Below are 22,700 nucleotides of genomic sequence, written 5' to 3'. Positions count from 1 at the left end.
AGGGAAGCCCCAAGACCAAGTATTTTCTTTAGGCTACTTATTTTCAAAATAAAACATAAGAGTATGCAATATTGTTGAGAAACAGCAGGTGATACAGTTCTAAGAAGTGAAGTGGAATCCTTTTATTTGACTTCTTCATCTTACCAAGATTTACATGATTATTAAAAAATCTTAATTGGGTTTTTGAAACATTATATTACATGATTGATTAACAAATTCTTATTTCTCTAAGACCTATTCAGAATCAACTTTTCTCCATAGCATAGACATTTACTGATCTCTATAGAGTGGAATGAACTTAATATAACAAAACCACAACTTTCTGGATACCATATGTCCAAATAGCTCTGGATTTGAAAGCATATGAAGGATACAATGGGGAGGAAGGGAGACTCACAAATTCTTTTTTTGTGAGAGATACAACAAGAACTGCTCAAAGACCTGAAGGTTATTTGAGTTAAAAGACTCAATTTGTTACTGTGGCCAGATCTCCATACAGGAGGAAAAAAGGACTAAATAATAGTGTTTTTAAAAGATCAGCCTTGGGCTTCCCTGGTGGCACAGTGGTTGAAAATCTGCCTGCTAATGCAAGGCACACGGGTTCGAGCCCCGGTCTGGGCAGATCCCATATGCCACGGAGCAACTAGGCCCGTGAGCCACAACTACTGAGCCTGCGCGTCTGGAGCCTGTGCTCCACAACAAGAGAAGCCGCGAGAGAGGCCCACGCACCGCGATGAAGAGTGGCCCCCGCTTGCCACACTAGAGAAAGCCCTCACACAGAAAGTTAAGAACTATTGCCCAGAACCTTTACACCCCATGTAAATCTCCATTTCAGATCTTAACTTCAAGCTTTGTTTGTTTTGTTTCCCTATAAGCTCTAAATCAAAAGTGACATTCGGGCTTCCCTTGTGGCGCAGTGGTTGAGAGTCCGCCTGCCGATGCAGGGGGCGCAGGTTCGTGCCCCGGTCCGGGAGGATCCCACGTGCCGCAGAGCAGCTGGGCCTGTGAGCCATGGCCGCTGGGCCTGCGCGTCCGGAGCCTGTGCTTGCCTATTTCTTGAGAAAGACTGGCATTACCACTCTTTTTTAAATTGCAATTTCCTTATTTTTCTCCCTTCCATATCCCTCTCTTCTGTTGACATTCTGTTTTCATTACTTAACTCCTTGCCTAGAACGTTGTGTTTGCTTTTTAAGGTATGCTAATACTTCCTGTTTTGCATATTTCTCCCCATAAAACCTACCCAATGCCATGGCAAAGGCATACGTGGCAGTTACTAAAGATCTTCAGTTTCATATTAATAGCTCTGGCCCTATAGTGAATAAAATTCTCCAAGGAATTAATTATTATAGGATATACAGGAAGGTGCCAGTAACACTATGATTTATTTCCCCAAAAGAGGAAAGGTCAAAGGTTCTATTAATGTAATTCCATGCTCAGAGTTCCTTTCATACAAGAAGCTCAAAACCATTTTATAAGCCTTACTGACCTTCACAAATTAATAAGCGTCAATATTAACTACTACCTTTAACCAACTGCCTAAGGGCTGGTTGGAAGAGGGCAGGACACCCAAGAGCAGCCTGTGAGAATGCCTGAGGAGCCACAGTAGGTCAGACACACTTCTACGGCACATTCCCACCTCTATCTGCACCCCTCTCCCTCTCATAAAGGAGAATTATCCGTCTCAGAGGGACCTCAGAATTACCTATATGATATTACTACACTTTGCAAAGGAAAAACAGGGGCCCTGAGAAGTGACTTGCCCATGTCATGTGGCAAAGCCTGGCAAAGAGCCAGGTCACTAGGCTCAGAGGTGATGCTCATTCCCGGGACCACCTCTTCCTTCCCCTCCCAAGCAGAGCACAGCCCTTGGAGGCTAAGCTAATCCACATCTAGGGATTTTCCCCAGTAGCAGCTTGCTCTCAATCACACTGTCCATTTTCTATTTCAAATCAATAGCTAGCAGGTATTACAGGATATAGATATGAAAAGCTGGGATTAAAATTTTACAGTGGGGGGCTTCCCTAGTGGCGCAGTGGTTGAGAGTCCGCCTGCCGATGCAGGGGGCGCAGGTTCGTGCCCCGGTCCGTGAAGATCCCACATGCCGTGGAGCAGCTGGGCCCGTGAGCCACGGCCGCTGAGCCTGCGCGTCTGGAGCCTGTGCTCCACAACGGGAGAGGCCACAACAGTGAGAGGCCCGCGTACAGCAAAAAAAAAAATAAAAATTTACAATAGGGTTTCTGATCTTAAAAATTCAGATCTTGGGACTTCCCTGGTGGTCCGGTGGTTAAGAACCTGCCTTCCAATGCAGGGGACGTAGGTTCGATCCCTGGTCAGGGGAACTAAGATCCCACATGCCACAGGGCAACTAAGCCCTGTCACAACTACTAAGCCCATGGGCCTCAACTAGAGAGCCCATGTGCCACAAACTACAGAGTCCACGCACTCTGGAGCCCATGCACAACTAGCGAAGCCTGCATGCTGCAACTGAAAGATCCTGCATGGTGCAAAGAAGACCCTGAGTGCCGCAGCTAAGTCCCAATGCAGCCAAAAATAAATAAATACATACATACATAAATAAAATAATTTCGTAAAAAATTCAAATCTTTTTTTTTTCATTATGGCAGATGCCATGCTAACCTAACAGTGATTCCAGCAATTACATACTTCTTAAAGTAAGTGGATGGACGAATATGTGTAGTTACACTGCCAATTTATCCTTGTTCTTAAGACTGATTTGCTAATTTTCTGTCCATTTTGCTTTATTTCTCTGTATTTTCTTTCTTTCTTTACAAATTTATCTTTCTTTTCACTAAATACAAGTTCTGATACAAGAGAATACTTCCTTTGAAATTGTTCACCATGAGTTTTAGATGATTATTATTCATTTCTCATTCTCAAAGACTTTTATCTTTATTTTTTAGCTCCTTTGTATCCCAGGGTCTCCTTGTTTAACATAAGTTTTCAAAAAGATTTTTTTTTATGTTAGTGATTTTTCATCTTTTATCTCTTGCTCTATAAATAGGAGTCACCTACTTCATAATATTCTTAGCTGCCCCAAAATCAAGTTTGGAAATGAAAACAACAGATTATAGGGACTTTCAATCTCAACTAGTTAAAAATGATTATAAAATCCTTTGCCTGTTATTATTTAAATGAGAAAAAAATAGAAAAATAGAAATGGTGGTACCGCTCATGTGGTGAAAAGAACCGAGCATCTCTGACTCCATACAGTTGAGACAAAGATGGAAATTACTAACAAAAAAGACGTGATTACTTAGTTCATTTGGATGTTCACTGGACACAAGCTGGTCAACCATGTATTCCATTATGATAAAAAAACAAAATTAAAACCATGGATGAAATGCTGAAGTCCACGAATGGTTGCACAAACGGCACCACTGCACGAAGACACTGTCAACACTGGGCTGTCGGCGCTCAGGCCGCACTGCCACGCCACAGCGTGAAGCAGACGTCAGGCTGAATTCAATGTACCAAGGGAGGCAGTTAGTGGGAGTCAATGTATTCTCTAGGAAAGTGTGTGCTCCATCAATCAGAGCTAACACTTTATTTTAAATAAGGGAAAAAACAAGTCATGCTTACCTCAAAAGGCAGTTGCAGCACGTCATTAAGGTTTTTATGAAAACAGAATGTGCTTGTTAGGATTTATATTTATATTGTGGTGGGGGTATGGGTAGAGGCCTGGGCTGGAGAAAGAAGGTAAAATGAATCTAGCTACTGAGTCTTCTTATTATTTTCAGACTCCATTTTTTAGACTCAGGACTTTGAGATTTGCTTTGGCTGGGCTAAGACTTGTGGCTTGGCGCTCTAAGTTTAGTCAAGAAAAACAGGGAGATACTGCATAAAAGTATGGCAAGTTAGGACTGAATAAGCGTTCTAAGCTCAGAGGGAGTGTAGTGTTTGATGCCCCAGGGCCCTGGAAAAGCAGGGTTTCCGGGAGGCAGAAGTTAGCAGAGGAGTGACAGACCTGAGGATCAGCACAGAGCTACTTTGTCACTGCTATTCTGAAAACTCTCCAAATAAACTTTTGGCCAGACACCAATTCTAAGTCTGAGCTCTATAAAACAGTCACACTAAAATGCTAACCCTGAGGATTAACAAAAACATGCTAAGAAATGCACTTACTTATAGCTTCGAAAGTAAATCTTCCCATTCAGTGCAGTGAAGTGCAGAACATACTCTAAACCAGCCAGACGGACATTTGATACTGTGGGGCCTCTGAAGAAATCTAAAAGCACACATCAGGTTGTTTGAAAAAAAAAAAAAAAGATTAACGTACCTTTAAAATTCAGTTACAAATCAGCTGCATTCTAAACGCAACTCTCTGTATCTTATCTAAAAAGCAGCACAAAAACTCATGCCTGAAAAATCTGATGGTCCCGCCCCTCTACCATTTAATCTCATGACTGTATTTCTGTTTAGTTCACTGAGCCATGTAATTTTTCAGTTTTGCAGTTCTCCCTCTAAGCCAATGCTCAGCACCAGAGTATAACAGGTTTATTGTGAATAGTAATTTTTTAGAAAATGTAAAACAAGGTATACAATTTTAATCAACTAAGACAGATAGGTTAAGATGGCAAAAGTCTATAAAAATGGCTGTTCAAACTTTGACTATTAAATTGAACTAGTGTTTGTTATATGGCAGACGCCAACAAACAAGAAAATTCTAACAAGGTATCTCAATTATATGAGCAAAGAAAAGCTATCTAGTGTCAAAGCCAGAAAAGAACCATCAAGATCAATGAGTAGACTGTTTTCCCACAGAGTGGTAATAATACCCAAGTGGCACATATGAGATAATTTTAAATGATACACAGGCAGATATAATCTACAATGCATTATTTATGTTATCATACACCATTTTCCACTGAGAGTAGGGACACAGGGTTTCCTTTTAAAAAGAGGAGTCAGAGGCTTCCCTGGTGGCGCAGTGGTTGAGAGTCCGCCTGCCAATGCAGGGGACACGGGTTCGTGCCCCGGTCCGGGAAGATCCCACATGCCGCGGAGCAGCTGGGTGAGCCTGCGCGTCCGGAGCCTGTGCTCTGCAACGGGAGAGGCCACGGCGGTGAGAGGCCCACGTACCGCAAAAAATAAAAATAAAAATAAAAAATAAAAAGAGGAGTCAATTTAAAGAAAAATCTCCAGTGAACAATGCTATGGATACTACACGGACATGGCTAACCTTATGAAGGTGGCACATGAATGAAAAGAGTTTGGAAAACAGCAAACAGGTTTGGTCACCTCATTTTACAGATAAAAAGATTGAACTTGGGGGGAGGCTAAATGGGAACACACGAATAACATCTAGCTAAGAAAAAGTTATGCATAAAAGGGTCATCCAAATTAATTACTTAGGAAGAGGTGCCCTAAGACAGGTGATGTCATAAACAGGAAATATCTCATTCTGTCCCAATCTGTAGCCACTCAGCACTTGCTTCCCTCCTCCCATTAGCTCATAAGATGGGAATTATCTCCATGTGCATGGACATATACATCTTCTACAGTTTGCTTTTTCCTTCTTATAGATAACTAAAAGAAAATCACATCACTGACATACATAAAGCAGACGTTAAGTGTGCATACCCTTGTACACACCACCTTTCCTTACTACCACAAATAAAAATCCCTTGGGGGTACTTTTATAAACCAAATATGTACTTTTTCAAGGTATTTTGATCTAAAAATTCACTTTAATTAATGCAGAACTTTTCCATAGTTTTGCCAAAACCTGACTCTCCTTCAGTGGCCAAGCTAATAAAGCCCCACTCACGGTTGTGGCAGCATTATTGAAGTCAGAGTCATTCTGGGGAACAAGATATGTACATTCCAGTCTCCCCTGAAACAGTTTTTGTAATGCAAACCTTACAGGCATGTGCTTTTTCCATAAGCTTTTAAGAAAGAAAAAAAAAACAAAAAAAGAATGAAATGAGGTAGGAAGTTTTAAGAACATTGACCCTTACCTCACACCATACACAAAAATTAACTCAAAATGGATCATAAACCTAAATGTAAGATCTAAAGTTATAAGACTTCAAAAAAATATTTGTAAGAGAAAAAAATCTTCGCAATCTTGGGATAAGCAAAGGTTTCTTAAACAAAACACTGTATGAACAACCATTAAAGAAAAAAATTGGATAAAGTACACTTCACAAAAATTTAAAATTTCTGCTCTTTAAAAGACATCACTGTTTGCAGATGACATGATACTGTACATAGAAAATCCTAAATATGCCACCAAAAAACTACTAGAGTTCGTCAATGAATACAGTAAAGTTGCAGGATATAAAATTAATACACAGAAATTTGTTGCATTTCTATACACTAACAGCGCACTGTCAGAGAAATACCTAGGAATAAACCTACCTAGGGAGTTAAAAGACCTATACTGGAAACCTGTAAGACATGGATGAAAGAAATTGAAGACAACACAAACACATGGAAAGATATACTGTGTTCACGGATTGGAAGAATTAATATTGTTAAAATGACCATAATACTCTATAGATTCAATGCAACCCCTATCAAAATACCAATGCCATAGAACTAGAATAATTTTAAAATGTGTATGGAAACACAAAAGACCCAAATAGTCAAAACAATCTTGAGAAAGAACAGAGCTGGAGGAATCATGCTCCCTGACTTCAGACAGACACAAAAACAGATACATGGATCAATGGAACAGAATAGAGAGCCCAGAAATAAACTCACATACTTAAGGTCAATTAATCTATGACAAAGGAAGCAAGCATATACAATGTTGAAAAATCTCTTTGGTAAATGGTGCTGGGAAAACTGGACAGCTACACATAAAAGAATGAAATCAGAACATTTTCTCACACAATATATAAAATAAACTCAAAATGCATTAAAGATCTAAATGTAAGACCAGAAACTATAGAACTCCTAGGAAAAAAAATAGGCAGAACACTCTTTGACATAAATCGTAGCAATATTTTTTTTTGAACCTGTCTCCTAAGGCAAAGGAAGCACAAGCAAAAATAAACAAACGGGACCTACTTAAACCTAAAAGCAGAAGACCTGACTAGACATTTTTCCAAAGAACACATACTGATGGCCAACAGGCACATGAAAAGATGATCAACACTGCTAATCATCAGAAAAATGCTAATCAAAAGCACAATGAAATATCATCTTACACCAGTCAGAATGGCTATCATCAAAAAGACCACTAATAACAAGTGTTGGTGAGGATGTAGAGAAAATGGAGTCCTTGTAGGAATGTAAGTTCTACAGGCACTGAGGAAAACAAGATGGAGGTTCCTAAAAAACTAAAAATAAAACTATCATATCCAGCAATTCCACTCCTGGGTACATATCCAAAGAAAACAACACACTAATTTGAAAGGATACAGGTACTACCTCAATGTTCACAGCAGCATTATTTACAATAGCCAAGATATGGAAGCAACCTAAGTGTCCATACACACACACACACACGCACACACACAAACATACATACAATGAAATACTACTCAGCCATAAAAAGAATGAAATTTTGCCATTTGCAGCAACATGGATGGACTTGGAGAGCATTATGCTAAGTGAAATTAGTCAGAGGAAGACAATGTATGATATCACTTGTATGTGGAATCTAAAAAATACAACAAACTAGTGCACATAACAAAAAGGAAGCTGACTCACAGATATAGAGAACCAGTGGTTACCAGTGGGGAGAGGAAAAGGGGAGGGGCAAGAGAGGGACACAGGCTTAAAGGTACAAACTACTATGTATAAAATAAATAAACTACAAGGATATACTGTACAGCACAGGGAATATAGCCAACAATTTATAATAACTGTAAGTGTAGTATAATCTTTAAAAATTGTGAATCACTATGTTGTATACCTGAAACTTACATAATATTATAAATCAGCTATACCTCGATAAAAATTTTTTTTTTAAAAGACATCATTAAAAACAAAAAGGCAAGGGACTTCCCTGGCGGTGCAGTGGTTAAAGACTCCGTGCTGCCACTGCAGGGGAAGCGAGTTTGATCCCTGGTTGGGGAACTAATAAGATCCCACATGCTGCATGGTGTGGCCAATAAATAAATACATAAATCAATAAAACAAAAAGGCAAGCCACAGACCAGGAGAAAATATTCAAAGATTATATGTCAGACAGACAAAAGACTTATCTCTCACACACACACACACACAAACACATACACACTCTTCCACATTAGTTCTCAATAAAAAGACAAATAACCAAATAAAAAAATCAGGCAAAGATCTGAACAGACACTTTACCAAAGATATACAAAAGGCCAATAAGCACATGAAAAGATGTTCAACATTATTAGTCACCAGAAAATGCAAATTAAAACTGCAACACTACCACTCCTTTATTTTGTAGATTTGACTTTGGAAACATACTACTGTCAGTATTCAACACCTATTAGAGTAACTAAAATTAAAAAGAACGGCCTACCAAGTATTGACAAGGAGATGGAGCACCTACAGTTAGTGGGAATGCAAAATAGTGCAACCATGTTGGAGAACAGTTTGGCAGTTTCTTAAAAATGTTTAACATAGGGCTTCCCTGGTGGCGCAGTCGTTGAGAATCTGCCTGCCAATGCAGGGGACACGAGTTCGAGCCCTGGTCTGGGAGGATCCCACATGCTGCGGAGCAGCTGGGCCCATGAGCCACAACTACTGAGCCTGCGCGTCTGGAGCCTGTGCTCTGCAACAAGAGAGGCCACGACAGTGAGAGGCCCACGCAAAAAAAAAAAAAAAAAAAAAGTTTAACATATGCTATTCAAATGATCCAACCATTCTATTCCTAGGTATTCACCCAAAGGAAATGAAAACATAGGTCCTCACAAAAATTTGTATATAAATGTTTACAGCAGTTCTACTGGTAATAATTAAAAGCTGGAATCAATCTAAATGTCCATCAAGAGATGAAGGTATAAACAAACTGCAGAATAGCTATAAATGGAATACTGCTCAGTTATAAAAAGAAATGGAGGATTGATACATACAATAACATGAATGAATCTCAAAACAAACTGGGTGAAAGAAATCAGGCCAAGAAAAGTACATAGTCTATGATTCCATTTACCTAAATTCTGAAAAATGCAAAAATGACAGAAAGCAGATCGATGTTTGCTTAGAATAGAGAAAAATAATGGATTACCAAAGGGCACAGGGAAATTCTGGGGGGTGATGGAAAGGTTCTATATCTTGATTGCAGTGGTGTTTTTAGAGGTATATAAATATGTCAAAATCCATTAAATTTTAAAACTTTAAATATGTGCATTTGGACTTCCCTGGTGGCGCAATGGTTAAGAATCCATCTGCCAATGCAGGGTTCGATCCCTGGTGCAGGAAGATCCCACATGCCGCGGAGCAACTAAGCCTGTGCGCCACAACTACTGAGCCTGTGCGCTAGAGCCCGCATGCCACAACTACTGCAGCCCGCGCGCCTAGAGCCCGTGATCCGCAACAAGAGAAGCCACCGCCTGCGCACCGCATTGAAGAGTAGGCCCCACTTGCTGCAACTAGAGAAAGCCCATGCGCAGCAACAAAAACCCAACGCAGCCAAAAAATAAATTAAAACTTTTAAAAAAAGAATTAAAAAAAGAATTTAAAAATAAATACGTGCACTTGACTGTATGTAAATCATACCCCAAAAAATAATTTATAATGAAAAAACTTAATAAAGTTATCCCTAAAAATTGAAAACAAAATGAAATGAACCTGTGTATTGGGCTGAAGGCATAATCATACAGAAAAGGACTGTTTCAAGTGACTTCAAAACACAGTAATTTGACCATATTCCTAATAGGATATATAGACATATAGAACTGCAAAAAAAAAACACACACACAAAAAACAAAACACCCTTCAGTTGCACTCAATATTCATACTACCAGTAGTAATAATAGTATTTTATTCTGAGACTGTTGTATGTGTAGTACAGTATAAAGTAAATGCATCGTTATGTTGGAGTCATTGAGAACCTGGATTTTTGTCATGGATGAAAGAAGGTACGTACGTGTACATATCCTTCTGTCCTAAATTTGAGTTCGAAGTTTCAGTATGAACTCAGGATATATTTTATCTTAACAAATAAATCTCATAGTTCTGTCCACTGAAAAAGCCTAGAAACAATGACCAACCCAGAAATACTCCCTAGCACACAAAATGTGATTTCTAAAATAATCTCACTTAAAAAAAAACCCAGGATCCTTACAGAAATAGCTGATTCCAGGACTGGAGCAATTAAAGTACAAGAGGAGTCTATAACATCAAAGGGGTGATGGATTAAAATGTGTTGAAACTCAGAGCACTGTCAAAAAGGCTGACCCTAAACTGGACAGGAATGATGGTTGAGGTAAAAAGGGAGATATTATGAGAATAGGGATAAGGAGAAAAACCTGGTTAAACAGAAATAAGGGGGTAGAAGATAAATTGGTTATAATTAGAAAGAAAGCCCCAGTTTGGACATTTTTTCAATGGATCAATTCCAAGCAAAAATAACATCTTTAGTGTGTCTGTGCCCATGAGTAAAAACACTGGGAAAGGGCACAGGAGGATGACCAGGGTGTTGACGGGAAAGACTGGGGGATGTGGAGTCAGAGAATGGATAAGATCCTGATTCTGACACTTACTAACTCTTCACTCTGGACATCAGTGAACTGGTCTCAATTTCTTCATCCACAACATGGGAATAATATTACCATAATGAACTGAATGTTTGTTTAACCTCTAGTGTGACTATATTTGGAAATGAGGCTTCTAAGGAAGTACTTAAGGTTAAATGAGGTATGTCATAAGGGTAGGGTCTGCTCCCATAGGATTAGAGTCCATATAAGAAGAGACACCAGAAAACTTAAACCCCTCTTTCCTCTGTCTATCTCCCTCCTTCCCTTCCTCCCCAAGGAAAAGCCTTGTAAGCACAAAGCAAGAAGCCAGCAAGAGAGTCCTCACCAGAAACCTGGACTTCTAGAACTGTGAGAAAATAAATTTCTGTTGCTTATAAGCCACCCAGTCTATGGTCTTTTGTATGGCACCCTGAGCAGACTAATACAATTATCTCTGTAGAGCTGTAGAAAAGATTAAATTTAATAAATTACCTGACCTAATCTATGGCAGTTATTTTCATTATTATATGTATTAAAGTGGAATAAGAATTAGGAAATGAGAAAGGTTAAAAAAAATTAAAACAATGACCACAGATGTAGATATGACCACTAATATAGACAAAGGCAATGAAGAACAAAAAAAAAAAACCCAGTTAGGTAGTTAAGTTAAAGGTAGGCTTTAAAGGGACACTTAATAAAACTAACCTATTACTTGATTCATTATCATCTTTACATACAAGGAGTAGTCATACTAAAAAATAACCATAAAAAGTAGGATGCACTGGGAGTTCCATGGCGGTCTAGTGGTTAGGATTTGGCGCTTTCACTACTGTGGCCCAGGTTCAATCCCTCGTCCTTTTTGGGGAACTGAGATCCCACAAGCCACATGGCACAACCAGAATTAAAAAAAAAAATTAGGATGGACTGAATCAAAAAACAGGCACTGGTTTTCTGTAAAGAAAAGCAGGACCTGCTAAGATTAACTACAAATCTATATAATATTTAAAGCAAAAGAGAAGCAAAATTCGAATGAACAAAATGGGTATCTGGCATGAAAATACTGAAGTTAACTTTTCTTTCTGGCCAATTACAAAAAGAAAACAAAAACACAACTTCCAAACAGGAAAAAAGCCCTTGATAAAATTCTCTTTACCTACATTATTTCATTTGAAATAATTCTCTTTACCTACATTATTTCATTTGAATACACAACACAAACCAAGAAGTCTGCAACTTTCTTACTTCTTATTTATATTAAAAACTCAACTTTGCTTAGTGCCAGACAATGTCACTCCATCCTGCTACCTGTCTTTCTTCTTTCTTAATTCCTTTTTGGTTTTCACTCCCTCCCTCTCATTACTGCATCATGTGGTTATTCCTGCCATCTAGTGGAAGCACAAAATAGTAAGATAAAACCATTTAAACAGAAGCTACAAAGCTCTGTTATAACAAATTATAAGTACTTCCCTCACTAATAATAATTATACAGAAGAACAAGGGGAAAAAAGCAGGAAATCTGAGCCAACGCAGTACAAATACTAGGAATCTTGGCTAAAAAAACTCCCTTGATGTTTTGGGCTATGTAATATTCAAAGAAATGTTGGTCGCTGTCTTCCATGTATGATTTTTTTTTAATTAATTTATTTTTTTGGCTACGTTGGGTCTTTGTTGCTGCATGCGGGCTTTCTCTAGTTGAGGTGAGTGGGGGCTACTCTTCGTTGCGGTGCAACATGCAATGCAGGCTTCTCATTGCAGTGGCTTCTCTTGTGGAGCATGGGCTCTAGGTGCGTGGACTTCAGTAGTTGTGGCACGCAGGCTCAGTAGTTGTGGCTCACAGGCTCTAGAGCGCAGGCTCAGCAGTTGTGGTGCACGGGCTTAGTTGCTCCGTGGCATGTGCGATCTTCCCGGACCAGGGATCAAACCCGTGTCCCCTGCATTGGCAGGCGGATTCTTAACCACTGCATCACCAGGGAAGTCCCTTTCTTTTTTTTTTAATTCATGGAAAACAGAGGTAAGAACCTATAGCAAAGACTCTGCAAAGGAATTATTCACCATGGGCAGGATGAAGAGCAGAAGCAGAAAAGCACAGGCTTTGGGTTTTGATTCTGCTTCACCTACTTAATGGCTCTTAACCTCTCTGAGCCTCCAACTTCCCATCTGTAAAATGAAATGTTACCAAACTCAAGAGTTTTAGTAAGGATTAAACAGGTAACAGTGATACTTAGTTTTTCAAAAATAGCCATTATGAACAAGAGAAATGAGAAGTCCCGAAAACCGTATTCCTAACAATAAGAGCATAACTAATCCCAATAAGGAAAACCGAAAGCAATCTGTCTGCCCACAAACATTTGGTTGGCTCAGATTTGTAAACAGCATGTATATAATTTATAATATATCCCCCACCAACTTTTCAAAAGTCATCTAGGGCAAAGTATATAAAAATCCAAAAGAAGGGCAACCAAAAAAGTTAAGCCATAGCTTGTAAGAATGGTGCAAGAAAAGCTCAAATAGAATAAATTATTTAAACTTTAGAAAATGCCACTGAGTATAAGAAGAGTTCATATCTCTAGGGACGAACTAAATTACCTTCCAGAGTAAGAACAGAGCTGGCAGATGAGATCACACAATATTAAGTATTAGTAACCGTTAAGAAACCACGGAGAACAATAATGTCAGCTTTTCAAAAAAGGAGAAAAAAAGTGGTTTAAAATTGGTAAATTTAACATCAATCTCAGACAATAACTATATATTGTATATTGGATTTTAAGAAGGTGGCTTGTGAACACATAAAAAGTAATGTAGTCATTAGATAAAACATTAGGAATGAGCAGAGTTCACTAAGAACCAATCACCTTTAAAACAACCTTACAAGGTTTTTTTTGTTTTTTTTTAAATGGAAAAGGGAGGAATGAAATTGGTGGAGATTAAGAAAGCAAGTTATACGGGGTTATAGTGTGAAAAGCCTTGTATATCAGACTAAGAAAAACTAATAAAGGTTTTTGAATTGGAAGTGGATGATGTATAATAATCTTGAAAATTTAACTTTTCAATTTTCTAAATTTAATAACGCCAATAATGACAGGAGACGGGTGCAAGCATTAAACAGGTTGCTACCAAAGTTACTATACCATCAAAAAGTAATAATGATCTATAGAGTATAGCATCCTTTTAACTCTCTCCTGCTTCTAGTGGGGAATAAACAAAATAATGAAAAGGAGAAAAAGAGATCAAAGAGAAAAAGCTGTATATCTAGAGTGAAGTTGCAAACTGCCATGACCAACGGCAACTCTTAGAATGCCGACCTGAGCTATCCTGCAGATATGTATTAAAAAAATACTTACCAATAAGAAGGCTTTTTAGCCTTCTGTAGTCTTCTGTTACATCAAAATCATCACCTGCAAATATTAACATGGGTTTTGTTCCCTCCGGACATTTACTATTCTAGGAAATAAAAAAAAGTAATTATATAATTATCAAGTCTAAATTGTTTATATGCTGATTTTAAAGCAGTCAATATTTATATATAGCAGGGGTCCCCAACCCCTGGACTGGCATCAGTCCTCGGCCTGTTAGGAACCGGGCCGCACAGCAAGAGGTGAGCGGCAGGCGAGTGAGTGAAGCTTCATCTGCTGCTCCCCCTCGCTCGCATTACTGCCTGAACCATTCCCCATCCCCCCATCCATCTGTGGAAAACTTGTCTTCCATGAAACTGGTCCCAGATGCCAAAAAGGTTGGGGACCGCTGATAATACAGTGACTCATTTTCACATTTTCTTAACTGTCCTAAAACTATGTCTATGAATGCTGATTTTATTTATTTATTTAGTTTGGCCACACGGTACGGCATGCAGACTCTTAGTTCCCCAACCAGGAATTGAACCCGTGCCCCCTGCAGTGGAAGCACGTAGCCTTAACCACTGGACCACCAAAGATGTCCCTATGAACACTGATTTTAGACTTAAAACCAGAGTGGGGATTTTTTAATTTACAGATTTTTATACTAAAAAATGATTTTTCATTCCACTCCCTCTTAGTGCCAAATTAATAAGTGATTAAAGAATGATGTAAGCTACTTTTTATCACTTTCTATGCAAAGAATAAAATAAAAAGCTAAACTTGCGGCAAAACAAACACAGCCCTCTAACAGCCAACATCTCAGAGTCAAAATAAATTTAATTTCTTTGAATTATTTGTAACAATGTGCCTTTCCTACTATGTCACACCAGCAGTATTTTTAAATGAAAGCTAAACTGAACTACCAACTAAACATTAACATGGGAAGCAATATAATGTTATACAAGCTACAGAAAATATGGGCAATCCTCACTCAGCAGGATCGAAGCTCTACTCTAAAAGATATTTTGTCTCGTTCTGGATTTTCTTTTCTTTCTTTTTTTTGGCTGCACCACACAGCTTGTGGGATCTTAGCTTCCACACCAGGGAATGAATCCGAGCCCTCGACAGTGAAAGTGTGGAGTCCTAACACTGGACCGCCAGGGAACTCCCTAGTTCTGGATTTTCTATACCAAAAAGAATGTGAATTTTTGTTTTACCAAAGTGAAAGAAAAAATCAAATAGAAAAAATTCTTTAACTGAAGGGTTAATTTATGGAGGAAGAAGAATCGGTCTGAGCTTCCCACTGATTCTAATATCTCTGCCTTGACACTAATCAAGGTTTATCCAAGTGTAGGGGGTGGGGGCAGAGAGGACCACAAACAAACAAACATCCTCTGCCCTTGGACCAGAGGTCACGTGTTGCTTCCCTGTTCACCATGACCACTCTTGTTGACATTCCCTGCTTCCAACACGAACCTGAACTGTCTAAACTTAGGAGATGGGCCTAAAATCTGTCTGTCTGATTGTGGGCCTGAATAGACCTTCCAGACCCAATGACTCTTCTGTGTTCCACCTGTGCCCAACTAACCTTTAATTTTAAATCATCTCATTTCTTAGGCTTATTTTATGCAGAATAACCATCCCTAGAATTTTGGCTATCTTAGAAAACAGGCTTCTAGAATAATCACTCTATTTCCTGGTAGCATCTAATCACCTGTTGCTTAAGAGTTAACAGAGGGATGAGGCTTGGCAATAAAAGTAAGCAAGAAAAGAAATATCTGGTAAAGATGTCTTAAAAACGAGGAGGTAGAAATAAAGAAGAAATAAATATGGAAGGAAAGTGCAACAAAACATGCAACTCCAAAACAAACTAAAAATACGAGGTTGTAGCCAAATAACGGGGTCAAAGTGAAGGGGACTGGCTAATAGTCTATGTAGGAACTGCCAATGTAAGCACATTCTCATCAATTAATGAATTTTATAGTTATGGATATGCTCCATGAGTGAAAATTTAGTACTCAATTTATTTTTATTTTTCTTCCCCACACCAAAACAGTACTTTATTTTGTAAATTTTGACCCATTATTACTCCCATGTTATGGTTTTTTCAGCTGTCAAGTGTACAAGGTGAAGAAAAAATTTAGTTAGATGGGGGTTGCACCTGGAAAATAAATTTCTTAAACTCCATATACACGTTTCAAAACTGCTGGGTCCCAAGTCCATCTATGAACCCCCGGGCTGCCAGTATCATGTGCAGCACACTAAAGCTACACTATCTGAATAGCTTATTAATTCTGCATAAATCAGGTCAATCAATGTGTCAACCTGTAACAGACTGCACACTTTTAACTGAACATGGCAAAATATTCACTCTCTAGAACTTTACATCATCATTTGATGTCAAACAATGAAGCAAATCCCAACAGTATATACAAAAAACAGCTGTGCATTTACAAAAGATTGTTCCCATACTGATTAATCCAGGCAGCTAACTCATTGGTTTATGCAACTTTATTGAACAAAAATAAATCAATTACTAGCAGAGCTATTAGTTGATCACTCATCCATTGACAACTTGCATCATTTATTCAGTGCTATATTAAACAGTGTACTGGAAGATAGATTAACTAATAGCTCCAAGCCTCCTAATAATTTAAATGAAAATTACAAAATGTTTGAGACCCTATTTTGGAATACAAAGGGTGTTTGACTTCCAATTTCCATTCTCTGTAGAACAAGAACAGGTCATTCCTTTGTTGACATGCATAAAATACATCGCATTTTCTGTCCTGCTGATGCTATAAATTCAATACCAATTTTCCAGCCACGTCAGTTACGAGCATAAAGTATATCATGTAACCTCAAATCTCTAACAGTGGAAGGCTTACACATGAATGGATGCTGCTAGAATAATGCTGCTTTCTTTGATGTGATAACTCAGCATCCATCTCCCTCCCCCTCAGATGATTCTTCAGCATGTTAGAGCAGTGAGGAATGGTTTTAGTCTCATAACCAAGTTACAGTGAAGACACTGGCCACATAATACACATGCTCCATTTTTTAAAAAATTCTGAATCTTGGGCAACTGTTCTCTTGTAACTACTTTACAGTTTCTAAAAGCATTTATTGTCCAAAGCTGGAAGGACTTAAGTCTTCTCAGATGAGCATGTGAATGAATGGAGGGAGGTAAACAAAAAATAAAATTAAAAAAGATAAGGTCTGATGGGGAGCAGCCGGATAAGAAAATCAAAAAAGGAACAGTAATTTAAAGTTTATTCCAGCTATAATGCAGGTTATTCTGACTTTAAGGTAGCATCACATGGCATACTTCTGAGTCTTTCCCGAGATATTCTGTTGTACTTATCTCTCTCTGTTTCATAGATCCGTGCAATCTCTGGCACTAGAGGGTCATGTGGGTTTTGGATCACATAGCAGTGAACAAATGGATAAAAGAACTTTAGAAATAGTTAAAGCAGGAGAACACTGTGATCTTAGAATATCAAGACAAATGCTGCCATTACTGTTAATATTTGGATGATAAATTCTTGTTGTAAATGCAACCTTAGGTGGTTTGAAGGGGTAGTCTGTAGGAAAATGAACTGTCCAAAGGAATACACCACCTTGATATGGGCTGTCATTAGGTCCCATAATTGTGGCTTGCCAATGAAACATATCATCCCCAACTGAACCTGCAAAACATTGCGCTGGAGGGTCACGGGCCAAATCACTAAGTTCCTTATTAATCCGTTTCAGCACCATCGTCTGTGCTTTTCACCTGGCTCCTCACTATTTCGGTGTGTGCTCAAAGTTCCGGCCAAAACTCTTGATGATCCCGGCGGCTGGGAAGGATTGTCTCTTGGTCTCACACCAGCTCTGCCATACACAGGTGCAGAGGGGCCGGGGCCTCCCTCAAGCTGCGGCCTCGGCCTCCTCCCTGCGCGGCAGCTGGTGCCTCCCTGGCCCTAAGGGGCTCACGCGCACGACACAGCCACAAGATCTAGTACTCAATTTAAATGGTTCTTGTTAAGAATACGCCTGCCAAACGATACTGATTTTGTGGTTCAGTTTAGAAGCTGCACCGTGACGGGGTATTTCTTTGCTTTGGAAGGGAAGTGGAAAGAGCAGAGGGGTTGGCATGCAGGCATCAGCCACTGCTCACACCCACTAACTGGTAACCATGCTAACATCAGTGGTACTGCTCATCTCCAGGGATTCACACACAGCCCCAAACACAACCTGTAATAAACTGTAATAAAATGATGGCATCCATAATAAAGCATCACAGTTTATACAGTTTTCAAAATACCTTTCAATATATTAAATTCACTGATAAGCATTTTCACATATATTATCTCGTTTGATATCGTTATACCTGTTTAATACTTGATTGCAATTGTGGGTCAGGGAAGTAACTGACTGTCAGGTCACAAATGCTATCTAACTGACCAAGAAAGGCCTCAAACCCAAGTGTTCTGCCTCCAAATCCAATCTCACTGTTCTGCCCTGTACCTGAGGAAGGTGGTATAGCTGACCAAGTAGGGATCTGGTAAGAGCCTTTTTTCAAACACACAGGAAACCTAGAAGGCATGTCCTCTTCTTAGGGGAGGCTGGGAAAAGGAGTGATTATATATTTGCTATAATTCTTTCAACTATACAAAGACCCACAGACAGAACAATTATGTAACTTTCCATTACAAACTTCAATATCCTTTCTTTCAAACCCCTTCAGTCCTAATCTTCGTTATACCATTTACTGTATGTATGACTCCAGGTCACCAGGGGAATTCCTCTGGGCCTCAATCACCAAATCTATATAATAGGGAAAATAATTTCAGCCTTAGAGGGTAGCTAAGAGGTCTTAAGTGAAATAATGTATTTGATGGACTAGATTAAGCCAGGAGCAGAGGTCTGAGGGAGCAGAAGCCCAATTTGGATCCAGGAACTGCATTAGGACAGTTTTCTTGCCTTTCTGTTTCATAATCCCATTCAAACAAAGGAGACACAAAGATGCAAGTCCTCAAGGGGAAAAGTGAGCTAGCAATTTGGTTCCCAGCAGCCAAAATACTGTAGGATCAGCCAAAGCTTCCTAGGTTTAAAACAGGGCTCACTTTGAAAACTGTGGGGACTTCCCTGATGGTGCAATGGTTAAGAATCCACCTGCCAATTCACGGGATATGGGTTTGAGCCCTGGTCCGGGAGGATCCCACATGCCATGGAGCAACTAAGCCCGTGCACCACAACTACTGAGCCTGCGAGCCACAACTACTGAGCCCACATGCCACAACTACTGAAGCTCGCACACCTAGAGCTTGTGCTCCACAACAAGAGAAGCCACCGCAATGAGAAGCCGCGCACTGCAATGAAGAGCAGAACCCCTGCTCGCTGCAATTAGAGAAAGCCTGTGCACAGCAATGAAGACCCAACACGGGGAGGGAGGGAGGGAGGGAGGGAGGGAGGGAGGGAAGGAGGGAGGGAGGGAAGGAGGGAGGGAAGGAGGGAGGGAGGGAAGGAGGGAAGGAAGGAAGGAAGGAAGGAAGGAAGGAAGGAAGGGAAAGAAGGAAGGAAGGAAGGGAAAGAAGGAAGGAAGGAAGGGAAAGAAAGAAAGAAAGAAAGAAAGAAAGAAAGAAAGAAAGAAAGAAAGAAAGAAAGAAAGAAAGAAAGAAAGAAAAAGAAAATTGTGGTATTTCTGAGATTATGGAAGGAAGGAGGAAAGAAAGAAAGAGAAAGAAAGAAAGAAGAAAGGAAGGAAGGAAGGAAGGAAGGAAGGAAGGAAGAAAGAAAAAGAAAGAAAGAAAGAAAGAAAGAAAGAAAGAAAGAAAGAAAGAAAGAAAGAAAGAAAGAAAGAAAGAAAGGAAGGAAAGAAAATTGTGGTATTTCTGAGGTTAATGGGTGCTGTGTAATTCAGAGGTTGAGGAGAGCATCTCAACTATGGGCCTAGACAAGAGTTTGTAACGGCTTTAAGTCTAACTGCCTACATATGTGTTATACGCTGTAAACATCTCCCTCTTTTTAAAGGTAAAATGAAATTGTACTTTTTAGTTTAGAGCACACTAGAATAAAACCAAAGTTCTTTGTTATTTAAGTTACAAAACTGTATCTTTACTCTTCACCACAAGATGTCACTATTGCCCAAGAGCAACGTTATAAAATTCTTATTTTTATGATCAGTATCTTACCTTAATATCTTTAAGGGAGACAAACTTCTCGATACCTACTTCTATCATATCCAGCACGTGGTAGTCATACATACGACCTAGAAGGAAAATACATTTTCTTTTAACCATTTATTTTTTCCCAAACAGCTGCCTTATATTCACCTACTTATCTGCGTGTTCAAAATGTCCTAATATCTGCCTCTTTTCTTTCTCCTTAAACCTCCCAAACATGTCTCTTCTTTCTTAAATTTTCAGCTCTACCTAGAATGTACTGTTGCAACTTTGGACCTGGAAAGGATCTTAAAAGATCACTTAGCCAAACTCCCTTACTTTACAAAAGAGTAAATAAAGGCCCACAGAGGGTAAAGGCCTTTACCTAAGCCAGTGAGCATGTCAGCCCAAGCCTCAATACACAATACAGGGCAAGGGTTTATTTTCAAATGTATTCATCATACAGGTATTTATTAGGGAAGGGTTAATTTGTGTGTGTGAGTATGCTACTTCTTTTTTTCTAACTCTAATACTGATTTAGGATATATGTTTTATATTTGAAAAACTGCCATAACTTGAGGTAGGGTGATATTTACATGCCCCTTCTTTACCTGAAGACTGGTAGGTAAAAATAAATTTTATTCACACTCACAAGGAAAATAAAAAACTAGTTTAGTGCTAACTGGCTACTCCTGAATCCTCAATACCATCAATTAATCTGAGTCACAGAACTGACTCTATAAAAGTATTAAAAAGTAAATGATATTTACCTATTACTAGATTATTTGGCCGCTTCTTATTATGGGAGCCAAACATGAATAAGGAACAATCTGACTTCTTTGAAAAAAATTCCTGTAAAACCAAAGAAATCTCCTTCAATCAATGCATAAATGTTAAGAACCTTAAGAATTGTACCTCTTTGAAATAAAAGGTATCCAAATTGTAAAGGAAGAGGTAAAACTGTCATTATACGCAGATGACACGATACTATATATAGAAAACCCTAAAGACTCCACACAAAAACTACTAGAACTGATCAACATAAATAAAACAAAAAGACAACCTACGGACTTCGAGAAAATATTTGCAAACAATGAGACTGACAAGGGCTTAATTTCCAAAACATACAAACAGCTCATACAAGTCAATAACAAAAAACCCAACCTGATCAAACAATGGGCAGAAGACCTAAATAGACATTTCTCCAAAGAAGACATACAGATGGCCAAGAGGCACATGAGAAGATGCTCAACATCACTAACTATTAGAGAAACGCAAATTAAAACTACAACGAGATGCCACCTCACATCAGTCAGAATGGCAATCATTAAAAAGTCTACAAGTAACATATGCTGGAGAGGGTGTGCAGAAAAGGGAACCCTCCTACCTACACTGTTGGTGGGAATCTAAGTTAGTGCAGCCACTATGGAAAACAGTATGGAGGTTCCTTAAAAAATAAAAATAGGGTTGCCATATGAACCAGCAATCCCACTCCTGGGCATATACCCAGACAAAACTATAATTCAAATGCACCCCAATGTTCACTGCAGCCCTGTTTACAACAGCCAAGACATGGAAGCAACTTAAAGGTCCATCAACAGATGAATGAATAAAAAAGATGTGAGGGCTCCCCTGGTGGCGCAGTGGTTGAGAGTCCACCTGCCAATGCAGGGGGACACAGGTTCCTGCCCTGGTCTGGGAAGATCCCACATGCTGTGGAGCGGCTGGGCCCGTGAGCCATGGCCGCTGAGCCTGTGAGTCCAGAGCCTGTGCTCCGCAATGGGAGAGGCCACAACAGTGAGAGGCCCGAGTACCGCAAAAAAAAAAAAAGATGTGATACATACCTATACTAAGGAATACTACTCAGCCATAAAAAAGAATGAAATCATGCCATTTGCAGCAACATGGATGGACCTACAGATTATCATACTAAGTGAAGTCACACAGAAAAAGACAAAATATATCACTTATCATATGATATATATGTTATATGTGTTATGTATGTTATATATGGAACAAATGAACTTATTTACAAAACACAAACAGACTCACAGGCACAGAAAACAAATTTATGGTTACCAAAGGAGAAAGAGAGTGGGGAAGGGATAAATTAGGAGTTTGGATTAGCAGATACAATCTACTATATATATTGGGGTGGCCAAGAAGTTCCTTTGGGTTTTTCTTAACATATTACTAGAAAAATAAACAACAAGGTCCTATTGTATAGCACACAGAACTATATTCAATATCCTGTAATAAATCACAATGGAAAAGAATATGAAAATGAATATATATAACTGAATCACTTTGCTGTACACCAGAAACTAACACAACATTGTAAATCAACTATACTTCAATTTAAAAAAAAGAAAAAGAATTGTACCTCTGAACTAAAAACAAAATGTACATCAGTTTTTTTCAGTGGAAATTAAAGAAGACTTAATGAACTAGATAAGAATAAACAAAGAAAAAGGACTTTATTTGTAGCTTTTTACTTCAAATTTTCTGATTTGGGGTACCTAAGGAAAAGATGTAAGTTTAAGACTAAAAATATATGAAAACTACTAGGTTAATAAATTTTAAAAGGCCCT

At 38.9% G+C, this 22,700-nt stretch overlaps 1 protein-coding gene and 1 pseudogene across 4 annotated transcripts in view; both read right to left on the bottom strand.

The window, feature by feature from the left end:
- Nucleotides 1–22,700, bottom strand: part of RPF2 (ribosome production factor 2 homolog) — a 54,348-nt gene that overhangs the window by 19,803 nt on the left and 11,845 nt on the right. For all 4 annotated transcript variants that reach the window (XR_016395166.1, XR_016395167.1, XM_022554438.3 and 1 more), the window contains 4 exons: nt 20,880–20,961; nt 20,140–20,216; nt 13,970–14,069; nt 4,144–4,246 (listed from right to left, as the gene is read on the bottom strand). Coding sequence is in view for 2 of the 4 variants with exons in the window: in XM_022554438.3 (XP_022410146.1) it covers nt 4,144–4,246; nt 13,970–14,069; nt 20,140–20,216; nt 20,880–20,961 (362 nt within the window). In the remaining 2 variants the exon portion in view is untranslated. The remainder of the gene's footprint in view (nt 1–4,143; nt 4,247–13,969; nt 14,070–20,139; nt 20,217–20,879; nt 20,962–22,700) is intronic.
- Nucleotides 17,220–17,919, bottom strand: LOC149747880 (ubiquitin-conjugating enzyme E2 D3 pseudogene; annotated as a pseudogene).

This window comes from Delphinapterus leucas, chromosome 12, assembly GCF_059928025.1.
Source record: "Delphinapterus leucas isolate spDelLeu-1000000601 "Yukka" chromosome 12, BTC_Dleu_Yukka2, whole genome shotgun sequence".
In the NCBI taxonomy this organism is placed as follows: Eukaryota; Metazoa; Chordata; class Mammalia; order Artiodactyla; family Monodontidae; genus Delphinapterus; species Delphinapterus leucas.
Note: the sequence above shows the minus strand (reverse complement) of the source record. Positions and strands in the feature narration are given on the sequence as shown.